The sequence below is a fragment of the Mercurialis annua genome, linkage group LG8 (assembly GCF_937616625.2).
Source record: "Mercurialis annua linkage group LG8, ddMerAnnu1.2, whole genome shotgun sequence".
In the NCBI taxonomy this organism is placed as follows: domain Eukaryota; kingdom Viridiplantae; phylum Streptophyta; class Magnoliopsida; order Malpighiales; family Euphorbiaceae; genus Mercurialis; species Mercurialis annua.
This window is the reverse complement of record NC_065577.1, coordinates 4,739,765-4,761,624: the sequence shown is the minus strand read 5'-3', so window position 1 is coordinate 4,761,624 and position 21,860 is coordinate 4,739,765. Positions and strand designations below refer to the sequence as shown.

Genomic DNA, 21,860 nt, shown 5'->3' with positions numbered 1-21,860 from the left:
AAATTACTGAGCTTTAAAATGTCCATTATTGGTTGATATTTTACTGAAATATGACTAACAAAAGCTGACGTGGAATTAGAATCCTGTCACAATCGTCACGTCACCCCTGAATTTTGGTTACACATCTATCTTGTTCTATTAGATTTTATTCAAATACTAATTGATGATCAATAAATTAAAATCTTTAACATTAAAGAATCAATCCCGAGTATCTTTTTAAAATAGTACTAAAGTTTAATAACGTTTAGTATATTTTTGGCTTAATTCCTTAAAAAAACTCCACCTTGCATTTTTTTTCGTTTATACCCTGACCTTGTAAAAACACCATTTGTACCCAATTTTGAGTTTTTATGTTTCATCTCTACCCAAAAGCATTAAATTGTATTCTTTTCATTTGAAAAAGAGTTTACAACAATCCTTCATTTTTAATTTATATACTAATTAGATATTAATGTTATTAATAGTACAAAAAAATGTAGTTGTAGAAGTATTTGCCCAAAAAAGCTTATCCCTCCCTAAACCTTGCGAAGGAGGCAAAATTGTCGCAATTCGTAGCAGCTTTTGTTGAGATAAAAAGGGCGAGAACATTTTCCGGTTCCAAGAGCGGTCGTTCTTAACATAATCTTTGACAGCCATGTTCAGCATATTATTTGGGATTTGCACAATAACATGATGAATCAAAACCAAATATTCGTCAACCCAACAATCTAACCAGAATCTAGTTGTGCTTCCATCATAAAACTATAAACTTTCTCTGTGCTTCTTCACTCAAAACATATATGAACTCAAATCTAAAATCAACTCCTCCAGCTCCTCCACTCTGACCGACACCGCCACCTTTCAGCCGATGACAGCCTGCTTACTCAGATCAAGGATGGATTTAGACAGACGAGGCAACACTAGCAGTAGCGGCATCTTTTTCATGGGTTGCAATCCACTTTAACATTATCATTCAAGAAGGCATGCGCTCTCAAAATCTGTTGAGGATACATACCATTTAAACCAAATCAAATTCAAATGCCAAAGAGAATGCATTACAAATTGATCTTCTTGTAAGAACAAGACACTGATTCTGGAAACTATGATGGCTTCTCTTCATCTCCAAGTTTGGTCCTTGTCCAACATCCTGAAACCCCAACACAAAATATTATTCCTAAGTTTCCATTAATATTCAACTATGTAGTACGAAATGAAAACTCCTATTCTTTTCATAGGGAAAATCCATAGAGGACAACAAATCAGGTTTTCACATCTGAATACGCAAAAATTCTTTTTTCACTTAAAGTACTTTCAAAAATCAACCGAAGGTTTTACACATCTGAATAATAGCAAAAATTCTTTTTTCATGATGAATTACCTTGCAAGAAAGCATCTCAACAGTACAATCTTCTTGTGTTGGGGTGACTCTAAGATCAAGAACAGAGCAGCTTCAAAATTTGGTATTTGAATTTCTGGCAAAATAAAAAACCTATATGTATTGGCACCAATGGGTTCAAAATTTTCCATAGTCTTCGTGTTTAACATAGCCTCAATTCCAAGAGGATGCCTTAGAAATTCACTAACACGTAATCATCATCACTAATTGGCAACTTAAGCATTTCCCTTTTTCGTAGCAAATAAACTTGCTTTCTTAGAGAGTTCGAGTTATACATCATTGCAGATGTATCCAATTTATTCAGTTTGGTTACATAAGCTAAATTAGTCTTAAATTCTCCGGAACTCTGATATTTCGAGTACATTAATAAAAAATGAAAAAAAGAATATCTAAAATGCAATAGTACTTAAGCAGAAGTTTATACCTTCATATGAAATGAATCCGTTGATTATTTAATCACTAATCTAGCTCAGATAGAAACAAATTTTGCGGAATAAATACCTTCATTTCCTCGACAAAAGACGGAAACCCACCAATAGCCATAAAAGTGAGGATAGTAGATAGAACATTTATAATAATGAGCCTCTGGCCTGAAAAAAGTTAAATGTGTTACTGATAGAAGGATGAATAAGTTTAGACAATGTAGTTTAGTTTGAATTACCTGAATTGGGCATAAACAGAGTTGCTCACTGCTTCCATAAATCGTTCCATGTCAGGAACACATTGTTACAGCCATCTTTTTCTGTTATGATTGCTATTAGTTTCTGCTTCCGACACAATCTTGATTTCCTAATTATCATGTAGGGATAAAGAAGGATGCAAAGAACTGGCCATGCTGGCTGGTGCTAATGTGTAATGTGTTTTTTGCTTGTCTAATGGAAGTTACAAGATTGTATTTCACTGATGAGAGACAGTGTGCGCGTATATGTACCATGATTAGTAATTAGAATGTTCAAAGATTGTTCTCTACCATAAGTATTCAATTTTCGAAAGAAAAAAAACCCTATAACCATGATACAATTGCTTATCAAATTTCTATAATACATGTAGCAAGTGATCGGCCACACATAGAAAACGAATGGAAGATTTCAGAGAGCACTAATGAATCAGGAACCGTCATTTCTTTAAATTTCTCATTTAGCTCATTTAAATTCCTCATTCAAGCAAGAATGAGAACCAAAGCCATGGACAGTAAATTTTTTAATTTTGAAACCAATAGTCCTGCCTGCATGAATATGATCTAGAACCATCAACTTGGAGAAAGAGACGTATCATTTATCAACTCATAATAGATAGACAATAATCATTTTGAAGTCATTTCACACACACACCCTCAAATAAATAGACAAACTTTCATTAAGACAGTACATAGATCAAGCCATAACATGAATCAACGATACCTAATATTCAGTTACAAAGATATCATACAATTCATCAAAAAGACAGTTAATTTAGCTATTTATAGTGTCATGATCAGTAAAAACAAAAGACATAAATATATAAAGTTAAACCTACTTGAGCAATGCATGTCTCGAATAGATAACTTGGGTCCACTCTTGCTCTTCTACGCTTGCTTTAAGCTTCTAATTGATTCTGTTCTTGAGTAAAACAAGGCTCTCTATGTAAGAATGCATTTCGAAGATGTTTCCATCGAAGTAAAGAGGGGTGACCCTTTGTGTCTCGGGGTCATAAGAACCTATCTCACCATTACCATCCTCAATAAGGATTCCACCATGCCGTTGAAAGCTTAGCACCCTCATCAAACCTCCAGGATTTGGTAAATCTATGTTAAATAGTTTAGTCCAAGATTCTACTGCACCATACTCTTTCATCACCCAAATAGAACATTTTGTATAACTTATGCAAGACTCGTCATAAAATATAAATTCTTCATAGTGTATAAGAGTTAATGACTGGCGGTACACCGATAAAGAAAGATGAGGATCACTTGATTCAGCTAGGGCATTAGGGAACATCAACTCTTCAAATACTTCGGTGCTCAAATCAAATGAAGCTATCATCATTCTTCTACCAATCTTCCAATATATCTTTGCAAACCAGTGAACAGCACCATTTAAATAAGCAGAATAATCAGAATTATAAAGATTATAATTTAGATTCTTGACAGTAATGGTTTTCCAAGCATTGGAGTTGAGTTCAAAAATCTCAACAAACGGTTGGATGAGTCCTTCTTTAAAAATCTTATTTATATAAGCAATCCTAACGACTTTATAGGAATTGTTCTTGCTATCAAACCCAAATCCAACAAAATGAGTACTACCGTCGCAAAGCTCTCTTAAAGAGGTTGTAATAAACTCTCCAATTGCCGGGTTCCATACAATCAGACGATTATTCATTCCATCAGACAAACAAACCAAACCATGACATGAACCGGCTATGTCTACAGCATTTCGATACTCGCCCAGTTGTTTACACTCACTAAATGACTCATTATCAGTTTGCAACACAAAATGTGGTTTTACAGGATATGTTTGGTTTTTCTTGACAAGGAGGTAGGGTTTGTTGGCTTGAGTGGTGTGAGCTATGTGAAGGGAAATGAAAGTAGGGTTTGTGATTAGAGAATACCATGATTTGCACACACTTCTGCATTGTAGTAGAGATTTGACTGACTGTCTCTTCAAGATTTCAGCTACTACTTCTTCAGAGAGATGATCTGACATTGTATGAACTACAACACAAGAATTTAGAGAAGGGTTTTCTTGGAGAGTTGTGAGATTGTGTTGAAATTATAATGAAGTGAGGTTAAAATGAAAATGGAGTCTCACTTGTATTTTATGAGTTTAATTAAAATAAGAGTAGTAATTAAAAGCCAAGCCTACTGTTAGCAAAAATGCCAACTCGTAATAAAGTGGACTTTAAGTCCGGGTTGTCGAACCCACAAGGATGAGAGGTTTAAAGTGAGCGAAATCGATCTTGAAATTCAATCCGGATAGCAAACGAGTAATTGGGGTTGAAGTAACACTACGGAAATAAACTCAAGCAACCAATCACTAAACAATTAAAGAAATGCAACAACAAACAACTAATTGATTAACGGATTAAAAACGATAATTAAAAGCGCCTAAGGGTTGGTAATCATGATAAAGCAATTCCTAGGTAGATAGGTTGGGTATACGCGTATTGGTTTGGGTCAAGCCATTCTAAGGTATCTAAATCCGCTCTCTCGAGCCGGAAGTCGAAGAACCGGCAATTGATTAATAAGTCGAAATCCAACTCACTCTCGTGCAATTGAATGTCGACTACACCACTCAATCCGATTAATCCGCAAACTCAAACAACCGCTAAATCCCTAAATCACTCTCGTGCATCTAGGTCTTAAGCTTATGCTTAACTAGGTCTATTTGATTAGTTTAACTCTCGCCCTCACTAATCAAACACTAATCAAAGATTAAGAGGCCAACTTAATCTAGGCATTAAGACTAATAAACACAACAAAACTCTAACCCATACTACCCTAACCAATCATCTAGCAATTAAACATGGCAATCATAACAACCCCTAGACTAGGAGTTTATATACTCATGATTAAAGTTAAAGCAACAACTAAGCAATAATTAATTAACATAACAAAAGTGAGAATGATTACCTTAAATGAAGAACAATAAATCATAAAGAAGAAAATGAAGAATCAAAGATAAAAGCTTGTATTCAATAGGTAAATCTTGTTCTTACAAAGCAATAAAAGCTTCCAAGCACCAACAATGGTGGAAACTATGGAGGCACAAAACCCTAAGTTATTCTACTCCTAAAAGATGACTAAAAGTGTTGTAACATAATAAGTGATACCCTAAAGTTGAGAGATAAGGTGCCTTATATAGGCAAAATCAAAAGAGGAAATATAAAATATTCTAGTACAAGCTTTGTTGGGCTTAATAAGGAAATGTTCCAAGCTAAGCTCTAAACTCGAAATTTGGACTTTTTCTGAGTTTTCTTCACTTCTCGATCGAGAAGCTTCATTAAAGTCAGCTTCTCGATCGAGAAGCAAGATTTTCCAATTCTCTGCCATTTTTTGCCTTGCTTCTCGATCGAGAAGGTGAGGTTCTCGATCGAGACATGCACAAAAGTTGTCTTGAAAGAGACACTATTTCTGCTGCACAAACACTGACTTCAAAACTTCATAACTCGCTGTAGAAACCTCCAAATGAGTTGGTTTTTGAACCCCTGGAAAGCTTAAGATGTCTACTTTATTTCTTATGAAGAACACAAATTCATTGGAAGTCTCTTACTGGTCCAAATTCTTCAATTAGTGCAGCGGGGTCAGATTTTCAGATTTGCAAATGTGCTTTCGGCGTCTCTTTGCTTCGGAAACCTTCGGAATGCTCAAATTAAACCCAAAACTCATTGATTTCCATGTATTTAACCTGAAATACTAAAACACACAATAAGACCCAAAATAGCTCAATTATAGCAATAAAAGCATATTAGAAAGACCAAAACCGACATAGAAAATAGGAGTATTTCTACTCCTATCAAACCTCCTCACACTAAACCCTTGCTTGTCCCCAAGCAAGAAATGAATCTTACTTAAGAACACATGCTAACTAATAAACTCATACTTGAACATGTATCAAACATTGCATTTCAACCAATGAATACTCAACCAAATGCTTCAAGAACCGATAAATAAGAGTGATGCAAACAAATGAGGAATGCAATTATAATAACATGATCCGATGACATTAAGACTACAATCACGCAAGCACTTTAACAAAACAATTTACATCTCGAGGTTGCTATCATATGCGGGACATGTACACAAATTTATCACAAGCTAACTTGGGCAAAACATGTCATAGTTCTTAAGTATTAAGCAATGGAATAATCCTCTCTAGATTTCACTCACTCAAAAGATCAAGGTGTAAAAGAATGCATGCAAAGTCACCATAGGCTTGCTCATAGTCCGGACTCCACTACTTAGTTCGGTTTCCGACAATTATCATATGGACTTTATTGGGTTGTAATGAGGCTAAGGGTTAGGGTAGGTAGAAAGGTAAATTTTTTGGTTAAACAAATAACTTGATGACTAACTCACAAAATATATCAAATTGATCTAACTTGGAATTTTGCACAATGTGAACATTTTCTTCTTTTTCATGCCTCTATTTATTCTTTTGCATTCAACTTCTTTTTCTTTCTTTTTCTCTTTTTTTTTCTAAACTTTCTTTATTCTTTCTTTGTTTTGATTTTCTTTCTTTTCTACTAAGGCATTTTGTGCACTTTTCTTTTTCTTTTCATCAAGTTAGGATCAAGTGTTTCTTACATTAAAGTCAATCAAGTCAAATGTGGTGTTTAAAGAGGTAAATTTTTGAAAGGTTAAATGTGTGAAAATGTGGTTTAAAAACAAGAAAGGTCTTAGGCTCAAGTTTGTGTTATCTAGGGGTAAAAAGGTAGGCTTTTAAGTGGTTTAAAGAAATGTGTAATCCTAATTGTCATACTCATCTAATTGCCAAAAACTCAACAATGCAATCTTGAACGGACACCGAGCAAGTTTTAGGACTAAGCATGCAAAACACAACAAGAAATGTAGGCTCAAAATATTTAATCAATGAAAAATGTGTGTTTTTGCCATGTACTAGAAACTACATCAACCATGCCAAGCATACCCAAATTTTGAAAATTACATAATTTTATGACATACATATCATGAATCCGCATCAAGCTAAATCAAGCATGCATCGAGGGCAAAAATTGCTCACAAGTGAGTTCACCCTAATACTATCGAATCATGTCATACGATTGGCATTTCATTAGGCAAGCATCACCAAAAATTGTTTACTCGAGAAGCATCATTTTAAGCATTCATTAACCGAAAAATTGACAATTAATACGGTTCAAACATTTCATTCAACTTAGATAACATGCTTACAAAATTAAGCAAATGCTTCATGCACTAAAGGCACCAAAATCCCAACCTAAAATAACACAAACATCCTAAAACATTTAAACTAAATAAACACATAAAAGCATAAACACATAAAAACAACCTAAAACAATCTAAACACAAACGAGATTCAATTTTCCAACCCTCCTCACACTATTTCTAAACAATGCCCTCAATGCTAAGAAATAAAACATATATGAAAATTGCATGAGTTTGGGTTAGAGAATAAAATCTTTTTTAATCAAACGCAAAATAACATAAATGAAACACTAAAAATAAATAACAAAAGATAAATGACAAGAAAAGAAATCGAACCTCTCGGGATTGCCTCCCGAGTGCGCTTTAGTTGGAGTCCAAAGCTAGACTCTTTGCGTAAGGTTGTTAAAAATACAACCTAACATGTGGAAGCCGTCTTGGTAGCATCTTCTCCCTTTTTTTCCGTGTTGGCTCTTTCAAATAAAGCTCATGTGATATGAAGTATGCTTGTACTCTAAAATAATGAACATGAGGAGTATGGAGCATCTTCATATACTTGGTATTGTTTCCATCATACTCGGAGTCAAACCCCTCTAAGAATGGATCTTTATAATCAAAGGATTTGTTGAATTCCTCGTAGGGTACCGTAATACCAAATTTCTCCTTACTTTCATCATTTACACTCTTGGGACAAGTAAGTGGCTTGGAAATTGGAGCTTCAAGTTCAACATCCTCACACCTTTCTCTTTCGATCTCTATGTGAACTTTTGTGGGAGGATGTTCTACTAAAGAATCATCATCTTTCAACTCTATGGCCATAGCATGTTGTGTTGGAGGAGCTTCAATTTCGGCTAGTAATCCTTCTTGGTTTGTCTCTTGCAAATCACTAGCTAACCGAGTAACTTGTATCTCTAGGTTATGGAGATGTGTAGATTGAATTTCATGTTGTACCTCCATTCTATCTAACAACTCCATGATCTTGTCGATTTTGCTAGATTCATCAAACATTTCATCTTGTTGAAAACCATGTGATTGTTGTGGTTCATTGCCAAAATTGGAATTGAGGTCACATTGGTTTTGATGTGGGTGATAGCTTGAATCGAAGTTCAAGTTTTCATTGAAGTTCTCCCAATTGTTGCTCCAACCATAGTTCGGAGGGTTGTGCCACCCCGGATCATACACGTCGGAATAAGGGTCACTAGCTTGCCATTGATCACCCACATAGTCAACATGCTCATTCCACTCCGGATAGAGTTCGGGACACTCATCTCTGGTATGATTAAAATTCCCACAAATATCACAATTGTAGTTAATGTTTTGGTACGGCAAATAACTTTGATTCCATGCCATTACTCCTTTCCGACCATAATTCGCCATAAAAAGAATATTTGAAGATAAACCAATGAAGTCCAAAATTTTCTACGCAACCACAAACAAGAACACCAAGCGTAATTCACGAAAACACAAACTAACTAAAGAAAAGTAAAAGCAGAAAATAAGGCTAACTCGACCGAATTTCAAAATGCTTTCAATCAATTAAACGCAACCTCATCCCCGGCAACGGCGCCAAAAACTTGTTAGCAAAAATGCCAACTCGTAATAAAGTGGACTTTAAGTCCGGGTTGTCGAACCCACAAGGATGAGAGGTTTAAAGTGAGCGAAATCGATCTTGAAACTCAATCCGGATAGCAAACGAGTAATTGGGGTTGAAGTAACACTACGGAAATAAACTCAAGCAACCAATCACTAAACAATTAAAAAAATGCAACAACAAACAACTAATTGATTAACGGATTAAAAACGATAATTAAAAGCGCCTAAGGGTTGGTAATCATGATAAAGCAATTCCTAGGTAGATAGGTTGGGTATACGCGTATTGGTTTGGGTCAAGCCATTCTAAGGTATCTAAATCCGCTCTCTCGAGCCGGAAGTCGAAGAGCCGGCAATTGATTAATAAGTCGAAATCCAACTCACTCTCGTGCAATTGAATGTCGACTACACCACTCAATCCGATTAATCCGCAAACTCAAACAACCGCTAAATCCCTAAATCACTCTCGTGCATCTAGGTCTTAAGCTTATGCTTAACTAGGTCTATTTGATTAGTTTAACTCTCGCCCTCACTAATCAAACACTAATCAAAGATTAAGAGGCCAACTTAATCTAGGCATTAAGACTAATAAACACAACAAAACTCTAACCCATACTACCCTAACCAATCATCTAGCAATTAAACATGGCAATCATAACAACCCCTAGACTAGGAGTTTATATACTCATGATTAAAGTTAAAGCAACAACTAAGCAATAATTAATTAACATAACAAAAGTGAGAATGATTACCTTAAATGAAGAACAATAAATCATAAAGAAGAAAATGAAGAATCAAAGATAAAAGCTTGTATTCAATAGGTAAATCTTGTTCTTACAAAGCAATAAAAGCTTCCAAGCACCAACAATGGTGGAAACTATGGAGGCACAAAACCCTAAGTTATTCTACTCCTAAAAGATGACTAAAAGTGTTGTAACATAATAAGTGATACCCTAAAGTTGAGAGATAAGGTGCCTTATATAGGCAAAATCAAAAGAGGAAATATAAAATATTCTAGTACAAGCTTTGTTGGGCTTAATAAGGAAATGTTCCAAGCTAAGCTCTAAACTCGAAATTTGGACTTTTTCTGAGTTTTCTTCACTTCTCGATCGAGAAGCTTCATTAAAGTCAGCTTCTCGATCGAGAAGCAAGATTTTCCAATTCTCTGCCATTTTTTGCCTTGCTTCTCGATCGAGAAGGTGAGGTTCTCGATCGAGACATGCACAAAAGTTGTCTTGAAAGAGACACTATTTCTGCTGCACAAACACTGACTTCAAAACTTCATAACTCGCTGTAGAAACCTCCAAATGAGTTGGTTTTTGAACCCCTGGAAAGCTTAAGATGTCTAATTTATTTCTTATGAAGAACACAAATTCATTGGAAGTCTCTTACTGGTCCAAATTCTTCAATTAGTGCAGCGGGGTCAGATTTTCAGATTTGCAAATGTGCTTTCGGCGTCTCTTTGCTTCGGAAACCTTCGGAATGCTCAAATTAAACCCAAAACTCATTGATTTCCATGTATTTAACCTGAAATACTAAAACACACAATAAGACCCAAAATAGCTCAATTATAGCAATAAAAGCATATTAGAAAGACCAAAACCGACATAGAAAATAGGAGTATTTCTACTCCTATCACCTACCTTTTTAAAGAGAGAATCCTCGATCAAAACTGCATCCTCCCAAGAACAAGTTAACCTTGCATGCTAATTATTGTTTCTGCAATTGTTTTTCTCTGCCATCGTCTCTCCAACTCTGCCGCCGCTGTTTGTTTTTAATTTATCAGAATAAATATATGACGGTTTATGATTTATTAAATTTTGGCAAAAGGTACAAAATACCCTCAGAGTTTTCACAAAAGTACAAATCAGTCCTTTTACTTTTTTGGGTTGTAATTAAACCCTCTTTGTTTTCAAATAGAACAAATAAGCCCTTTCATCCAACATCATTAGAAACACTCGTTAATAGCTGACATGTCTCTCATAATCATATAGGAAAAAAGTTCAAAAATAATTTTAATATTTAAAATATTTATCAAAAATTTGAGGGGATAAGTGTCCCAAAAGTAAAATAAAAGGGTTTATTTGTTCGATTTTAAAATAATAAGGGTTTAATTGTTCAATTTTAAAAATACAGGGGGTTAATTGTGCCCAGATAAAGTAAAAAGGCTGATCTGTACTTTTGAGAAAAATTCGAGGGCTTTTTTATACCTTCTGCCTTAAATTTTTAAAATAAAAAATTTAATAAATTAAATTTATATTTAAGATTTTTAAGATATAGTTAAATAAATTAAAAATTAAATTAATTTAGGACTAATTAAGATTTAGTCAAAAAAGATGAAAAAAATACTTGAAATTTTTTTGAGGGGAAAAAAATAACTGTACTCTGAATTTAATTTTTTTAAATTACTTTATTTTGGGTAAAAACATCATATGAAGTGAAAATTATGACAACAATTGAATTTAGATGAAATTGATGATTTTAGAATATAAAAATGTAATTAAAAAGGAGGTGGAACCCTTATTTTATACTACCTTTTTTTGTTATAAGTTCAAGAAATAATAGTTATGGGAGCAAAACGGCAAAGTTTTACTGCACCTTTTCCCAACTTAGTCTCTTTGATTCTAAAATTCACTCTCTTTTCGTAAGAAAATTCGTTATGCTTGTTTGTGGGTATGTATGGTTTCTCTAATTCTGCCATTTATTGAAATTCAAATGTGTTTGCAAATCATGGTACGCTCTAATCACAAACCCTAATTTCATTTCTCTTCACTTAGCTCACACCGCTGAATCCAACAAAACCTTCTCACTTGTTATGAAGTATAATCAACTCGATTTTACGAAACCAGAATTTGTGGTGCACTGTGATAATGACTCGTTTAGCGAGTATAGACAGCTCGATTCGCCTTCATTTTATGAGTGTGGAAGTTATGTGAGGATAGTTGGATCATGTAATGGTTTGGTTTGTTTGTTTGATGAAATTAAGGATAGCCTGATTTTATGGAACCCTGCAATTGGAGAGTTTATTACACCATCTTTAAGGAAGATTTGCACTGTGTCGTATGACATCCTCGGATTCGGGTTTGATAGAAAGAATAATGACTACAAAGTGGTGAGAATTGTTTTTCCTTTTGCTCATAAAACTTATTCAGCAATTGCTAAAATTTTTCAACTTAGCTCCTATTCTTGGAAGACTGTTGCCATTAAGAATCGAGATTATGATTATATTGCTGATGATGATTTCGGATCTCTTGTTGAGTTAAATGGTGTTTTTCATTGGTTTGCAATAATTCACAATGGCACGGACAAGATGATCTCTTCATTTGATTTGAGACTCAATAAGTTATAACTTATTTGTCGAAACTATTTTAAAGTGCATAATTACGTCGAAAGTCTTGGCTTACTCGGATCACCAGTTTAGCCAAGCAGAATTATCTGTTTATTATGTAATATGTGGCAATTTAAAATAGTTTTATATGCTGTGGTGTCCTGTCCATTGGCTTATGGAGCATGACTGTTGCAAACCATGGATTTCTTAATTTAAGTGATTGCTAATTTCATTGTTTATCTCTTTAGTATTATTTAGTATTTGTATTTGTACTATTTCTTAACTTTTCTTTTTGCTATTCTGTGTTAAAAACATATTAAACCATGTTACTAGTCTGATCCATATCAGTAGTCATAAATAATAGTTAAAGTTTGGTTTGTTCCATTTTTATCTCGAGAAATTTACAGAAAATGTTATTTAAGTCTTTACAATGTTATTTTTACACCACCTGTTATATTATCTTTTGTGCCATTAAACCATTTCAGCCAGAGATTTTAATTACAAGTCTCTCTTTTCTTCACTTTGCAATAGCAACTTTCGATTTTTAAAGATTGCAGTGATAGCAAATGTGTTCAAGGCTATTACATTCAATTTTTATTTAAGTAGGAGGGAGAAAACATTTCATTGAACCGATGTTAGCGACCGAACAGATTACATTCGGTTGGTTCAGTTTAATATTATATTTGGATTTTGTCGGTTCGACTTTAAAAAAATTAATTTCGGTTTGTGATTTAGATAATCCGGATTATTACAACCGATCTAATTAACCCAATATTTTTTAATTTTCCACCTGCCGCAAAGCAATTATTCATATTTTTTTATTTTCACAAAATTTTAAAAACCACAATTCATATTCTAATTTTTTACAAATTCATCTTTATTTTTTTGTTATATTCTTATAAAATAGTATGAGTAATCCACATCTCTAAAATAATAACAATAAATAATACACGTTTAATAAGATAATATAAAAAAATTATAATTGTGATGTATTAAAAATGGATAAAATACATGGAAAATTAAACTGGTTCAAACACCAATTTAACTAATAAAAATCTAAAATCCTTGAGGTTTTTGGCTTTTGAGTCCAAGTAAACGCCTTATTAATTAAGAAAAGAAAAACTATACTAACTTGGTCAATGGTCTCTTTTGTTGATCACTTGATCATTCTATTTTTCGTTCAGGAAGAAAACAGAGAAGAAGAATGTCAGATCATCTCTGTGAAGAAGTGGTGGCTGAAATCTTGAAGAGACTGCCAGTCAAGTCTCTATTGAAATTCAAATGTGTGTGCAGATCATGGTATGCTCTCATCACAAACCCTATTTTCATTTCTCTTCACTTAGCTCACACTACTGAATCCAACAAAACATTATCACTTGTCAAGAAGTACTGTTATTCTAAGACACCACAATTTGTGCTGCACTGTGATGATGACTCGTTTAGCGAGTATAAACAGCTCGATTTGCCTTCATTTAATGAGTGTGGAAATGATATTTGGGTAGTTGGTTCATGTAATGGATTGGTTTGTTTGTTTGATAGAAAATTTAAGCGGGTGACAGTGTGGAACCCAGCAACTGGAGAGTTTATTGCAACTTCTTTAATTGGGATTTGCAAAGGGCTTTATGACTTTCTTGGATTTGGGTTTGATAGAAAGAACAATGCCTACAAAGTAGTGAGGATTGTTTTCTCTTTGAGAGATGATACAGCTTCTCCACCAGTTGCTGAGATTTTTCAGCCTGGCTCCGATTCTTGGAAGACCATTCCCATTAAGAATCTACATTATGATTTTCGTGGTTCTCGTGTTCATTGGAATGGTGTTTTTCATTGGTTTACAAAAAGACACAATGGCAGGAAAAAAACGATAGCAACGTTTGATTTGAGCAACGAAGCATTTCAAGAGATGATGCTCCCTCATATGCTAGCTACAATAGACAACAGTTATATTTCTTTAACCGTGTACTGCCAATCATTGGCTGCAATACACTATGAAGATTGGACATGGAACACTTCTAGCTCAAAATGTTCGATTTGGGTCATGAAAGAGTATGGCGAAGCGGAATCTTGGACTAAACAAGTTACCTTAGATTTTAAAGATCATGGAGGCCTCAAGCCGGTAGTAAGCTTTCAAGGAAATGGTGGCATTCTTGTTGAGAATCGTGATGACGAGTTAGCTTCTTATGACCCCGAGACACAAAGGGTCACCCCTCTTGGAGTCCATGGACGTGTCTTCCATGTGTATTCTTACGTGGAGACTCTTGTTTTAGTCAAGGGAAAAAGGTTAGAAGAGTAAGACTGAATTCTCAGCAGTCTAGTCTGAAAATATACTGCTATTAATTGTATCTATTTTTGTTATTTTACTATTGCTTTCTTTGATCACGAAACTGAAACCAGCATAAGTCCTTTTGATGAACTTTATGATATTTATGTAACTGAAATTTGGGATTGTCTTGTGTGTGCGGAACAAATATAGCTAATGTGAGAAATAATCGCAAAGTACACTAAAGGAGTTTTCGTAAAAAACTAACCTTTTTTCGGAAAATAATCGCAACAGTACTTGTTGACCTTGCCCCTCCTTCTGGCTGATCCACCCTATTCCAGAGCCTTGCACTTCATCTTCTACAACTTCATTGTCAATTTGCCGCTTCCTCTGCCATCCGGTAATGGAGCAGATAGCTGTTCAATTTAATTAGTTTTTGTTCAGTTAGCTTTGAAGCCATTTAAGACTAATTTATGGTATCAACTGAAGAAGATGAATCTGATTTTATGCTGTGTGTAGCAGATTTGCCGTGCATTTTTGCTTTGTTGGTAGCCATTCTGATGTACCATCGTATTAAATAATTGTCCTACAATTATATTCATCGTGCCTTCAGGTTGTCCAATATATTCTAGTCTTTGATTCCATTTTGACCCTCTTGAGATTGAGAAGTGTATAAAATCAGTGATAGTTGTTTGGTATAATTAGGATTATTGTAAACTTTCAGTCCATCAACTATCTCATTAAATCTTTGACTTCTTTTTTATTATTTTAGCATTCTTTAACCTTTTGACCAAGTTTATGGTTTAAGGTCTGCTACTTACTTGAGTGTTGGTGTCTGGCTTAACTAGCATAACCGTGGATTTCTTAATATCTGTTTTGGCTGTATTAGTCATCACTAAATCAACGTTTTACGTTGCAAAAACGTGTCAGACATTTGACGTTTCGGACATGAAATTTCAATTTTAACGTAGGAAACCTCAAAATAACGCCGTTTTGCTCTATACAAGTGTACCGTTTCTTCGTATCCGTGTCTGTGATATCTAGTTTTTGATAATTTGTGGTATTGTTTTCATGGAGTTTCTGGTAATATGAGAATTGTTGCATTTGGTTGTTGAATGAGTATGGTTGAAGCAAACGATGTAGTTTTTGTATGCAAAGACTATGGAGGGCTAGTTTGGGTTCTAAGCTTTAGAAGAAATGATAAAATTCTGTTTCAGATGAGTAGTGGTGAGTTGCTGAAACACTACATCTATTTGTTCTTCATGTAATATGTGGAAATTTGAATTTGTTTGTGATTTTGTTAAAGGTGTGTTTGATTGCTTTAATGAATTGTAACAAAGCTGAAAAATCAACTTGGTTGTTTTTTTTTTATTTTTGGTACATATTTTACCATTTTAAAATTTGTACTTATCAATTGAGCCATTCAATTGTGTTCAGATGTTTTATAGTTGATGTTAGTTAATCAAATCGGTTTTATGTTTTTAGTATATCGAAGTTATGCATCACCAGCTGAAATTCAATATATTAAATTGACTAGTCTTAAATAAATTAAAATCCATAGGAATATTTTTGATTTTACTTTCATTAATCTAAAAATATATTATATTAGTTCTAATAATTTTGTAATAAGTTCCCTATTTATTTTTCCGTTTGTGGACCACAAAACTGACATGGCATTAGAAATTAAAATTTTATTATTTGATGTGACTGAAAAAATAAGTAAAAAATGTTCACAAAAATTAAAATTTTATTATTTGATGTGACTGAAAAAATAAGTAAAAAATGTTCACATAAAACTAAAAACTTTCTCTATGTGCTTCTTCACTAATAATATCAACTCCTCCAGCTCCTCCACCGTGACCAACAGCGCCACCTTTTAGCCGATGACTGCTTACTCAAATCAAGGATGGATTTGGACAGACAAGGAGGCAACACTAGCAGCGGCGGTAACTTTTTCATCGGTTGCAATCCACTTTGAAATTATCATTTAAGAACGCATGCTCTCCCAAAATCTGTTGAGGATACCATTCAAACAAAATCAAATTCAAATGCCAAAGAGAATGCATTACAAATTGATCTTCTTGTTAGAACAAGACATTGATTCTGGAAACTATCATGGCTTCTCTTCATCAAACAAAATTTGTTGGTTTGGTTCAATTATTCAGTTTGGTTACATAAGCTAAACTAGTATTGAAGTCATCTCCGGAACTATGATATCTCGAGTTCATTAATAAAAAGGAAAAAATGAATATTTAAAATACAATAGTACTTGAACATACCTTAGTATGAAATGAATTCGTTGACTAATTAATCATTAATCGAGCTCAGATAGAAACAAATTTTGAGGAAGAAGTACCATCATTTCCTCAACAAAAGACACCAGTAGCCATAAAAGTGAGAATAGTAGATATGAACATAAGCAGTGAACCCCTGAAAGAAGGATGAAAAAAGTTTAGACAATAGTAGTTTGAAAATGAATTACCTGAAACAGAATAGCTCACTGCTTTCATATATCGTTCCATGTCAAGAATGCATTGTTGATTTCTGAATTATCATGTAGGGATAAAGAAGGATGCAGAGAATAAGCCATGCTATGTAGCTAATCTGTAATGTTTTTGTTGCTCGTCTCATAGACGTTACTGATGAGAAACAGAGTGTGCATATATGTACCAAAGCTGATTCTCCCTTAATTACACTGTTCCAAGATTGTTCTCAACCAAATATATTCAATTTTCAAAAGAACAAATTCACCCTATAACCATCATTTCTTCTGCTTATCAAATTTCTATAATATATGTAGCAAGTGATCCGCCATACACGGTAAATGAATAGAGAATTTCAGAGAGGACTAATGCATCAAGAACCGTCATTTCTTTTAATTGCTCATTTAAATTGCTCATTCCAGCAAGAATGAGAACCAAAGCCATGGACAGTAAATTTTTTAATTGTGAAACAACCAATAGTCTCCTACATGAATATGATCTAGAACCATCATCAACTTGCAGAAAAGAGTAGTATCATTTTTAAAATCATAATAGATGGACAATAATCACATTGCAGTCATTTCACACACACCCTCAAATAAATAGACAGACTGTAATTTTCATTAAGACAGTACATAGATCAAGCCATAACATGAATCAATGATACTAAATTTTCAGTTATATAGGTATCATTATATTCATCAAAAAGACAGTTAATTTAGCTGTTTATAGTGTCATGATCAGCAAAAACAAAAGACATAAATATATAAAGTTAAACCTACTTGAGCAAAGCATGTTACGAATTGATAGCTCGGGTCCAGTCTTACACTTCTATTCTTGCTATGACCTTCTAACCGGTTCTGTTCTTGAGTAAAAGAAGGCTCTCCATGTAGGAATGCACTTCGAAGATGTATCCATGGAAGCAAAGAGGCGTGACCCTTTGTGTCTTGGGGTCATAAGAAGCTATCTCGCTATTACCATCCTCAATAAGAATTCCACCATGGTGTTGAAAGCTTAGCACCCTCATCAAACCTCCAGGATTTGGTAAATTTATGTTAAATAGTTTAGTCCAAGATTCTGCTGCACCATACTCTTTCATCACCCAAATACAACATTTTGTAAAACTCATGCAAGACTCGTCATAAAATATCGGTTCTTCATAGTGTATCAGAGCTAATGATTGGTGGTACACCGATAAAGTAACACTAGGGTCACTTGAGTCAACTAAGGCATGAGGGAGCGTTAACTCTTCAAATATTTCGCTGCTCAAATCAAAGGAAGCTATCATCATTTTTCTACCAACCCCACCGTATATTTGTGCTACCCAATGAACAGCACCATTCAAATAAGCAAAAGAATCAGTATCATAAAGAACATAATTTAGATTCTTGACAGTAATGATCCTCCAAGCATTGGAGCTAAGTTCAAAAATCTCGACAAACGGTACTTGGATGATTCCGAACGGTTTAAAAACCTTACCTATATAAGCAATCCTCACGACTTTGTAGGCATTGTTCTTACTATCAAACCCAAATCCAGTAAAGAAAATAGTTCCGTTGCAATGCTCTCGTAAAGAAGTTGTAATAAACTCTCCAATTTGCCGGGTTCCATACAATCAGACGATTATTCATTCCATCAGACAAACAAACCAAACCATGACATGAACCGGCTACGTCTACATCATTTCCATAGTCACCCAGTTGTTTAAACTCGCTAAAGGACTCATTATCACTATGCAATACAAAGTGTGGTTTCATAGGATATGTTAGGTTCTTCTTGACAAGGAAGTAGAGTTTGTTGACTTGAGTGGTGTGAGCTATGTGAAGGGAAATGAAACTAGGGTTTGAGATTAGAGAGTACCATGATTTGCAGACACTTGTGCATTTCAATAGAGATTTGACTGATAGTCTCTTCAAGATTTCAGCTACTACTTCTTCAGAGAGATGATCTGACATTGTTCTTCACTTTTGTATGAACAGCAACACAAGAATTCAGAGAAGGGTTTTGTTGGGGAGTTGTGAGGTTTTGTTGGAGTTGTAATGAAGTGAGATTGAAATGAAAATGGAGTTTCAATTGTATGTTATTAGATTAATTAAAATAATAGTAGTAATTAAAGCCAAGTAGTTGAGTGTCTTGGAACTCAAAACTGTTTTCTCCCAAGAACAAGTTAACCTTGCATGCTAATTATTGTTTCTTCTCAAATGCTTTTGGTCATAAAAATCCCTTCAATTGTGATCATTATCTGATTAAAGCCTAAATCACGCCGCAGCCACCTGATATCCCTGCCATTTGCTTCAATCGATATTATTATCTTGTGGATGTGCTATTAAAATCATCATTTACCAAAAAAGTGTGCGTAAACTTTTTAATACATATTAAATTCATAAAAAAAGAATCTTAAATGATTTACATAAAATTTCATCCTAATTAATAGATTAAATTGTTAGTGTGTATTAGTATAAGAGTTTACAATGAACTAACGAAGAAAAGTTGTATATTTATAATTAATTTTGAAATTTAGAAAGTGAGAAGTTGTATTAGAAACAACAAGATATGTAACAAGGCATGTTACATTTGGGATATCTTTTCTTGCAAAAGCACCATACGGAGTTAGTAGCATTCCCTACTGTTACAGTGTCTTTACAACTTTAAAATGAACGTAATCTTGTATTTTATGAAATATTTATATACCAATATAAAGTAAAAAAAATAGCAAAGGAGCACTCTGAGATGCCAAGATTGAGCTAAAATCACAAAACCATCACATTAATTAAGTGGGACAAGTAGGAACAAAATTCCCATGTCTATAAACACGTAAGAATTTTGTTTTATTCAGACAACACTCACAATAACTTTAAACAACAGAACATAACTTAAACATAAGCATACAAAGCCCACTTTGGTCTGTCTTCCCATTTTCATATTGTCTCCACCACCTGTTCGAGAAGGCTGTTTTTTTCGTCAATGTAAACGCCAAGTCCGTTTGTTTCCAACTGATTTCAATAAACAAAGATATATTATATTCAAATTCAGAAATGGTGTGATTAAGTGTTTGATTATGATTGAAAAAAGAAAACTTACTTCATTTATAGTTGCCTTATCTGAGAGTAAGACATTAATAAAAAAAACACGTCCTATCTGAGTGACATAAAATGTTTCTTCCTTTAAAACTTTGTCTCCTGCTCTAAATGAATAAGAATCTGAACAGAATGGCCCTGCCGAATCTTTATTCTGCAAAAAATACAGCAAAATTATGGGATGGAACTAAAAAGAAATTAAAACAACTCTTACTTAGTAAGATAACCAAACAAAACTAGCAATTTCTATAACTGATTAAAGTAGGACTTGAACGAGATAATTGTGTCTTTACATAAAGTATAATCCTATATGAAGCCTTGAATCTGTTAGGCGACCTATTCATATAAGCACCGTTTTTCCGAAAACATTGACCCTCCCATTTTATGTAATCAGTGGTCTCCTGTACAGGTAGAGTTGCTACTTTAAAATATTCTCCAAGCCTAGTAGCGTCGTTCAGTTCCGTGTCCAGCATCGACACTTGTTCGGGCACTGCCCGTGCGGCGAGAACAAAAACAGAAAAGAAAATGATGAGCATTGTGGAAGATAAAGACACAGCCATGCTGATTAATTGTGGAAATGAAAGAAGCTTAGGATTATTTTTTTTATCAAAGTGAGGCACTATTTATAAGCAAGATTTCCATGAGATTGAGTGCATATATAATCCTCATTGAATACATCATCCCATGTTATGATTGCATAATTTGTTTATTTTTCTAATCACCATGCACACCACACCGGTTTAATATATATATATACAGTGGATCAAAAAATTAATCCGAAACAAACCAATAAATTTTATTTCACTTCAAATACCTAAATATAAAATTTTATTTAGTTACATTAAATGAATAAATTTAATTGATTTTTTTATCTTTTATCAACTAATTCAATTAGTATATTATATAAGGCTCCAAAAAATAATATTGCATATATTGAAATTGTTAAATTTTAAAAATATCTATATAAATATAAAACTTCATTTAATTTTTCCCGCACAATGCACCGGCATCGATCTAGAATATTATGATTCTTTAGAAATTCTACGACACATCTACATTATTTTTCAGATGTATTTAATTTGTTCATTAGATGTATATGAAATGTATTTTTTTATATCTTTGTATGTATTATGTTAGATTTATTAATCTATTTTTGCTTACTGATTTTGGCTCTTCTATTCTGCAGTTTGATGGTTTCATTAATATTTTTTGCAAAAAGTTTAGTCTACTTTCTTTATTTTGAAGAATGTAGCTGAGCTAGTTCTGAAACGTATCTGTGATGTTTTCTAGATGTATTTGAAATGTTTTTAAAATGTACATGATTTGTTTCTGAAATGTATTCGAATTATTTTTGAGATTTAATTTGTTATGTAAATTAGAAAAATATATATATTTACATTTTTGATATAAACTCATATGTGTAAAATTAACTTCAACTGATGATAAATTTAATGAAGAAATTATATAGTTATTTGTTCAATTTATTTTATATATATATATATATATATATATATATATATTGGATACATCAATAATACATCGTATATACACCACTAACACATTGTAGATAAATCGCCGATACATCATAGATACACAACTGATATATTATAGATACATATTTATATCTTTTTATTACTTTAACAAAAAAAATTGTAGATACACCATAGAATATAATTTTTGAAATCATATGCTCTTATTAAAACCATATTGCTTGATTTGTCTTAAATTTTTAATCTAACTAAAACTTAAGCTGTTTCAGTTTTTATGTACATGTTATTATGTATACATATTCGATAGACCAGTGATACACTATATATACAATATTGATACATTGCTGATACATCATAGATACACCATTTATTATAACTTATA

At 33.4% G+C, this 21,860-nt stretch overlaps 4 protein-coding genes across 4 annotated transcripts; 2 read left to right on the top strand and 2 right to left on the bottom strand.

Annotated features, from left to right (window-relative positions):
• Window positions 1-2,763: 2,763 nt before the first annotated feature.
• Window positions 2,764-10,626, bottom strand: LOC126661138 (F-box protein CPR1-like). Its single transcript, XM_050354933.2, has 2 exons — window positions 10,487-10,626; window positions 2,764-4,064 (listed from the first exon to the last, which is right to left on the bottom strand). The coding sequence occupies exon 2, from the start codon at window positions 4,054-4,056 to the stop codon at window positions 2,959-2,961; it is 1,098 nt and encodes a 365-aa protein (XP_050210890.1). The 5' UTR covers window positions 4,057-4,064; window positions 10,487-10,626; the 3' UTR covers window positions 2,764-2,958.
• A 778-nt stretch (window positions 10,627-11,404) lies between these two features.
• On the top strand, window positions 11,405-14,613 carry LOC126661139 (F-box/kelch-repeat protein At3g06240-like). Its single transcript, XM_050354934.2, has 2 exons — window positions 11,405-11,955; window positions 13,356-14,613. Exon 2 carries the CDS (start codon window positions 13,376-13,378, stop codon window positions 14,459-14,461), a length of 1,086 nt encoding a protein of 361 aa, XP_050210891.1. The 5' UTR covers window positions 11,405-11,955; window positions 13,356-13,375; the 3' UTR covers window positions 14,462-14,613.
• LOC126661507 (F-box/kelch-repeat protein At3g06240-like) lies at window positions 11,659-12,192 on the top strand. Its single transcript, XM_050355359.1, has one exon. The coding sequence runs from the start codon at window positions 11,659-11,661 to the stop codon at window positions 12,190-12,192; it is 534 nt and encodes a 177-aa protein (XP_050211316.1).
• Window positions 14,614-17,205: 2,592 nt separating the features above from the next.
• On the bottom strand, window positions 17,206-18,866 carry LOC126661506 (F-box protein CPR1-like). The gene is made up of 5 exons (XM_050355358.1): window positions 18,578-18,866; window positions 17,767-18,501; window positions 17,623-17,633; window positions 17,482-17,522; window positions 17,206-17,395 (listed from the first exon to the last, which is right to left on the bottom strand). Exons 1-5 carry the CDS (start codon window positions 18,864-18,866, stop codon window positions 17,206-17,208), a joined length of 1,266 nt encoding a protein of 421 aa, XP_050211315.1.
• Window positions 18,867-21,860: the final 2,994 nt, after the last annotated feature.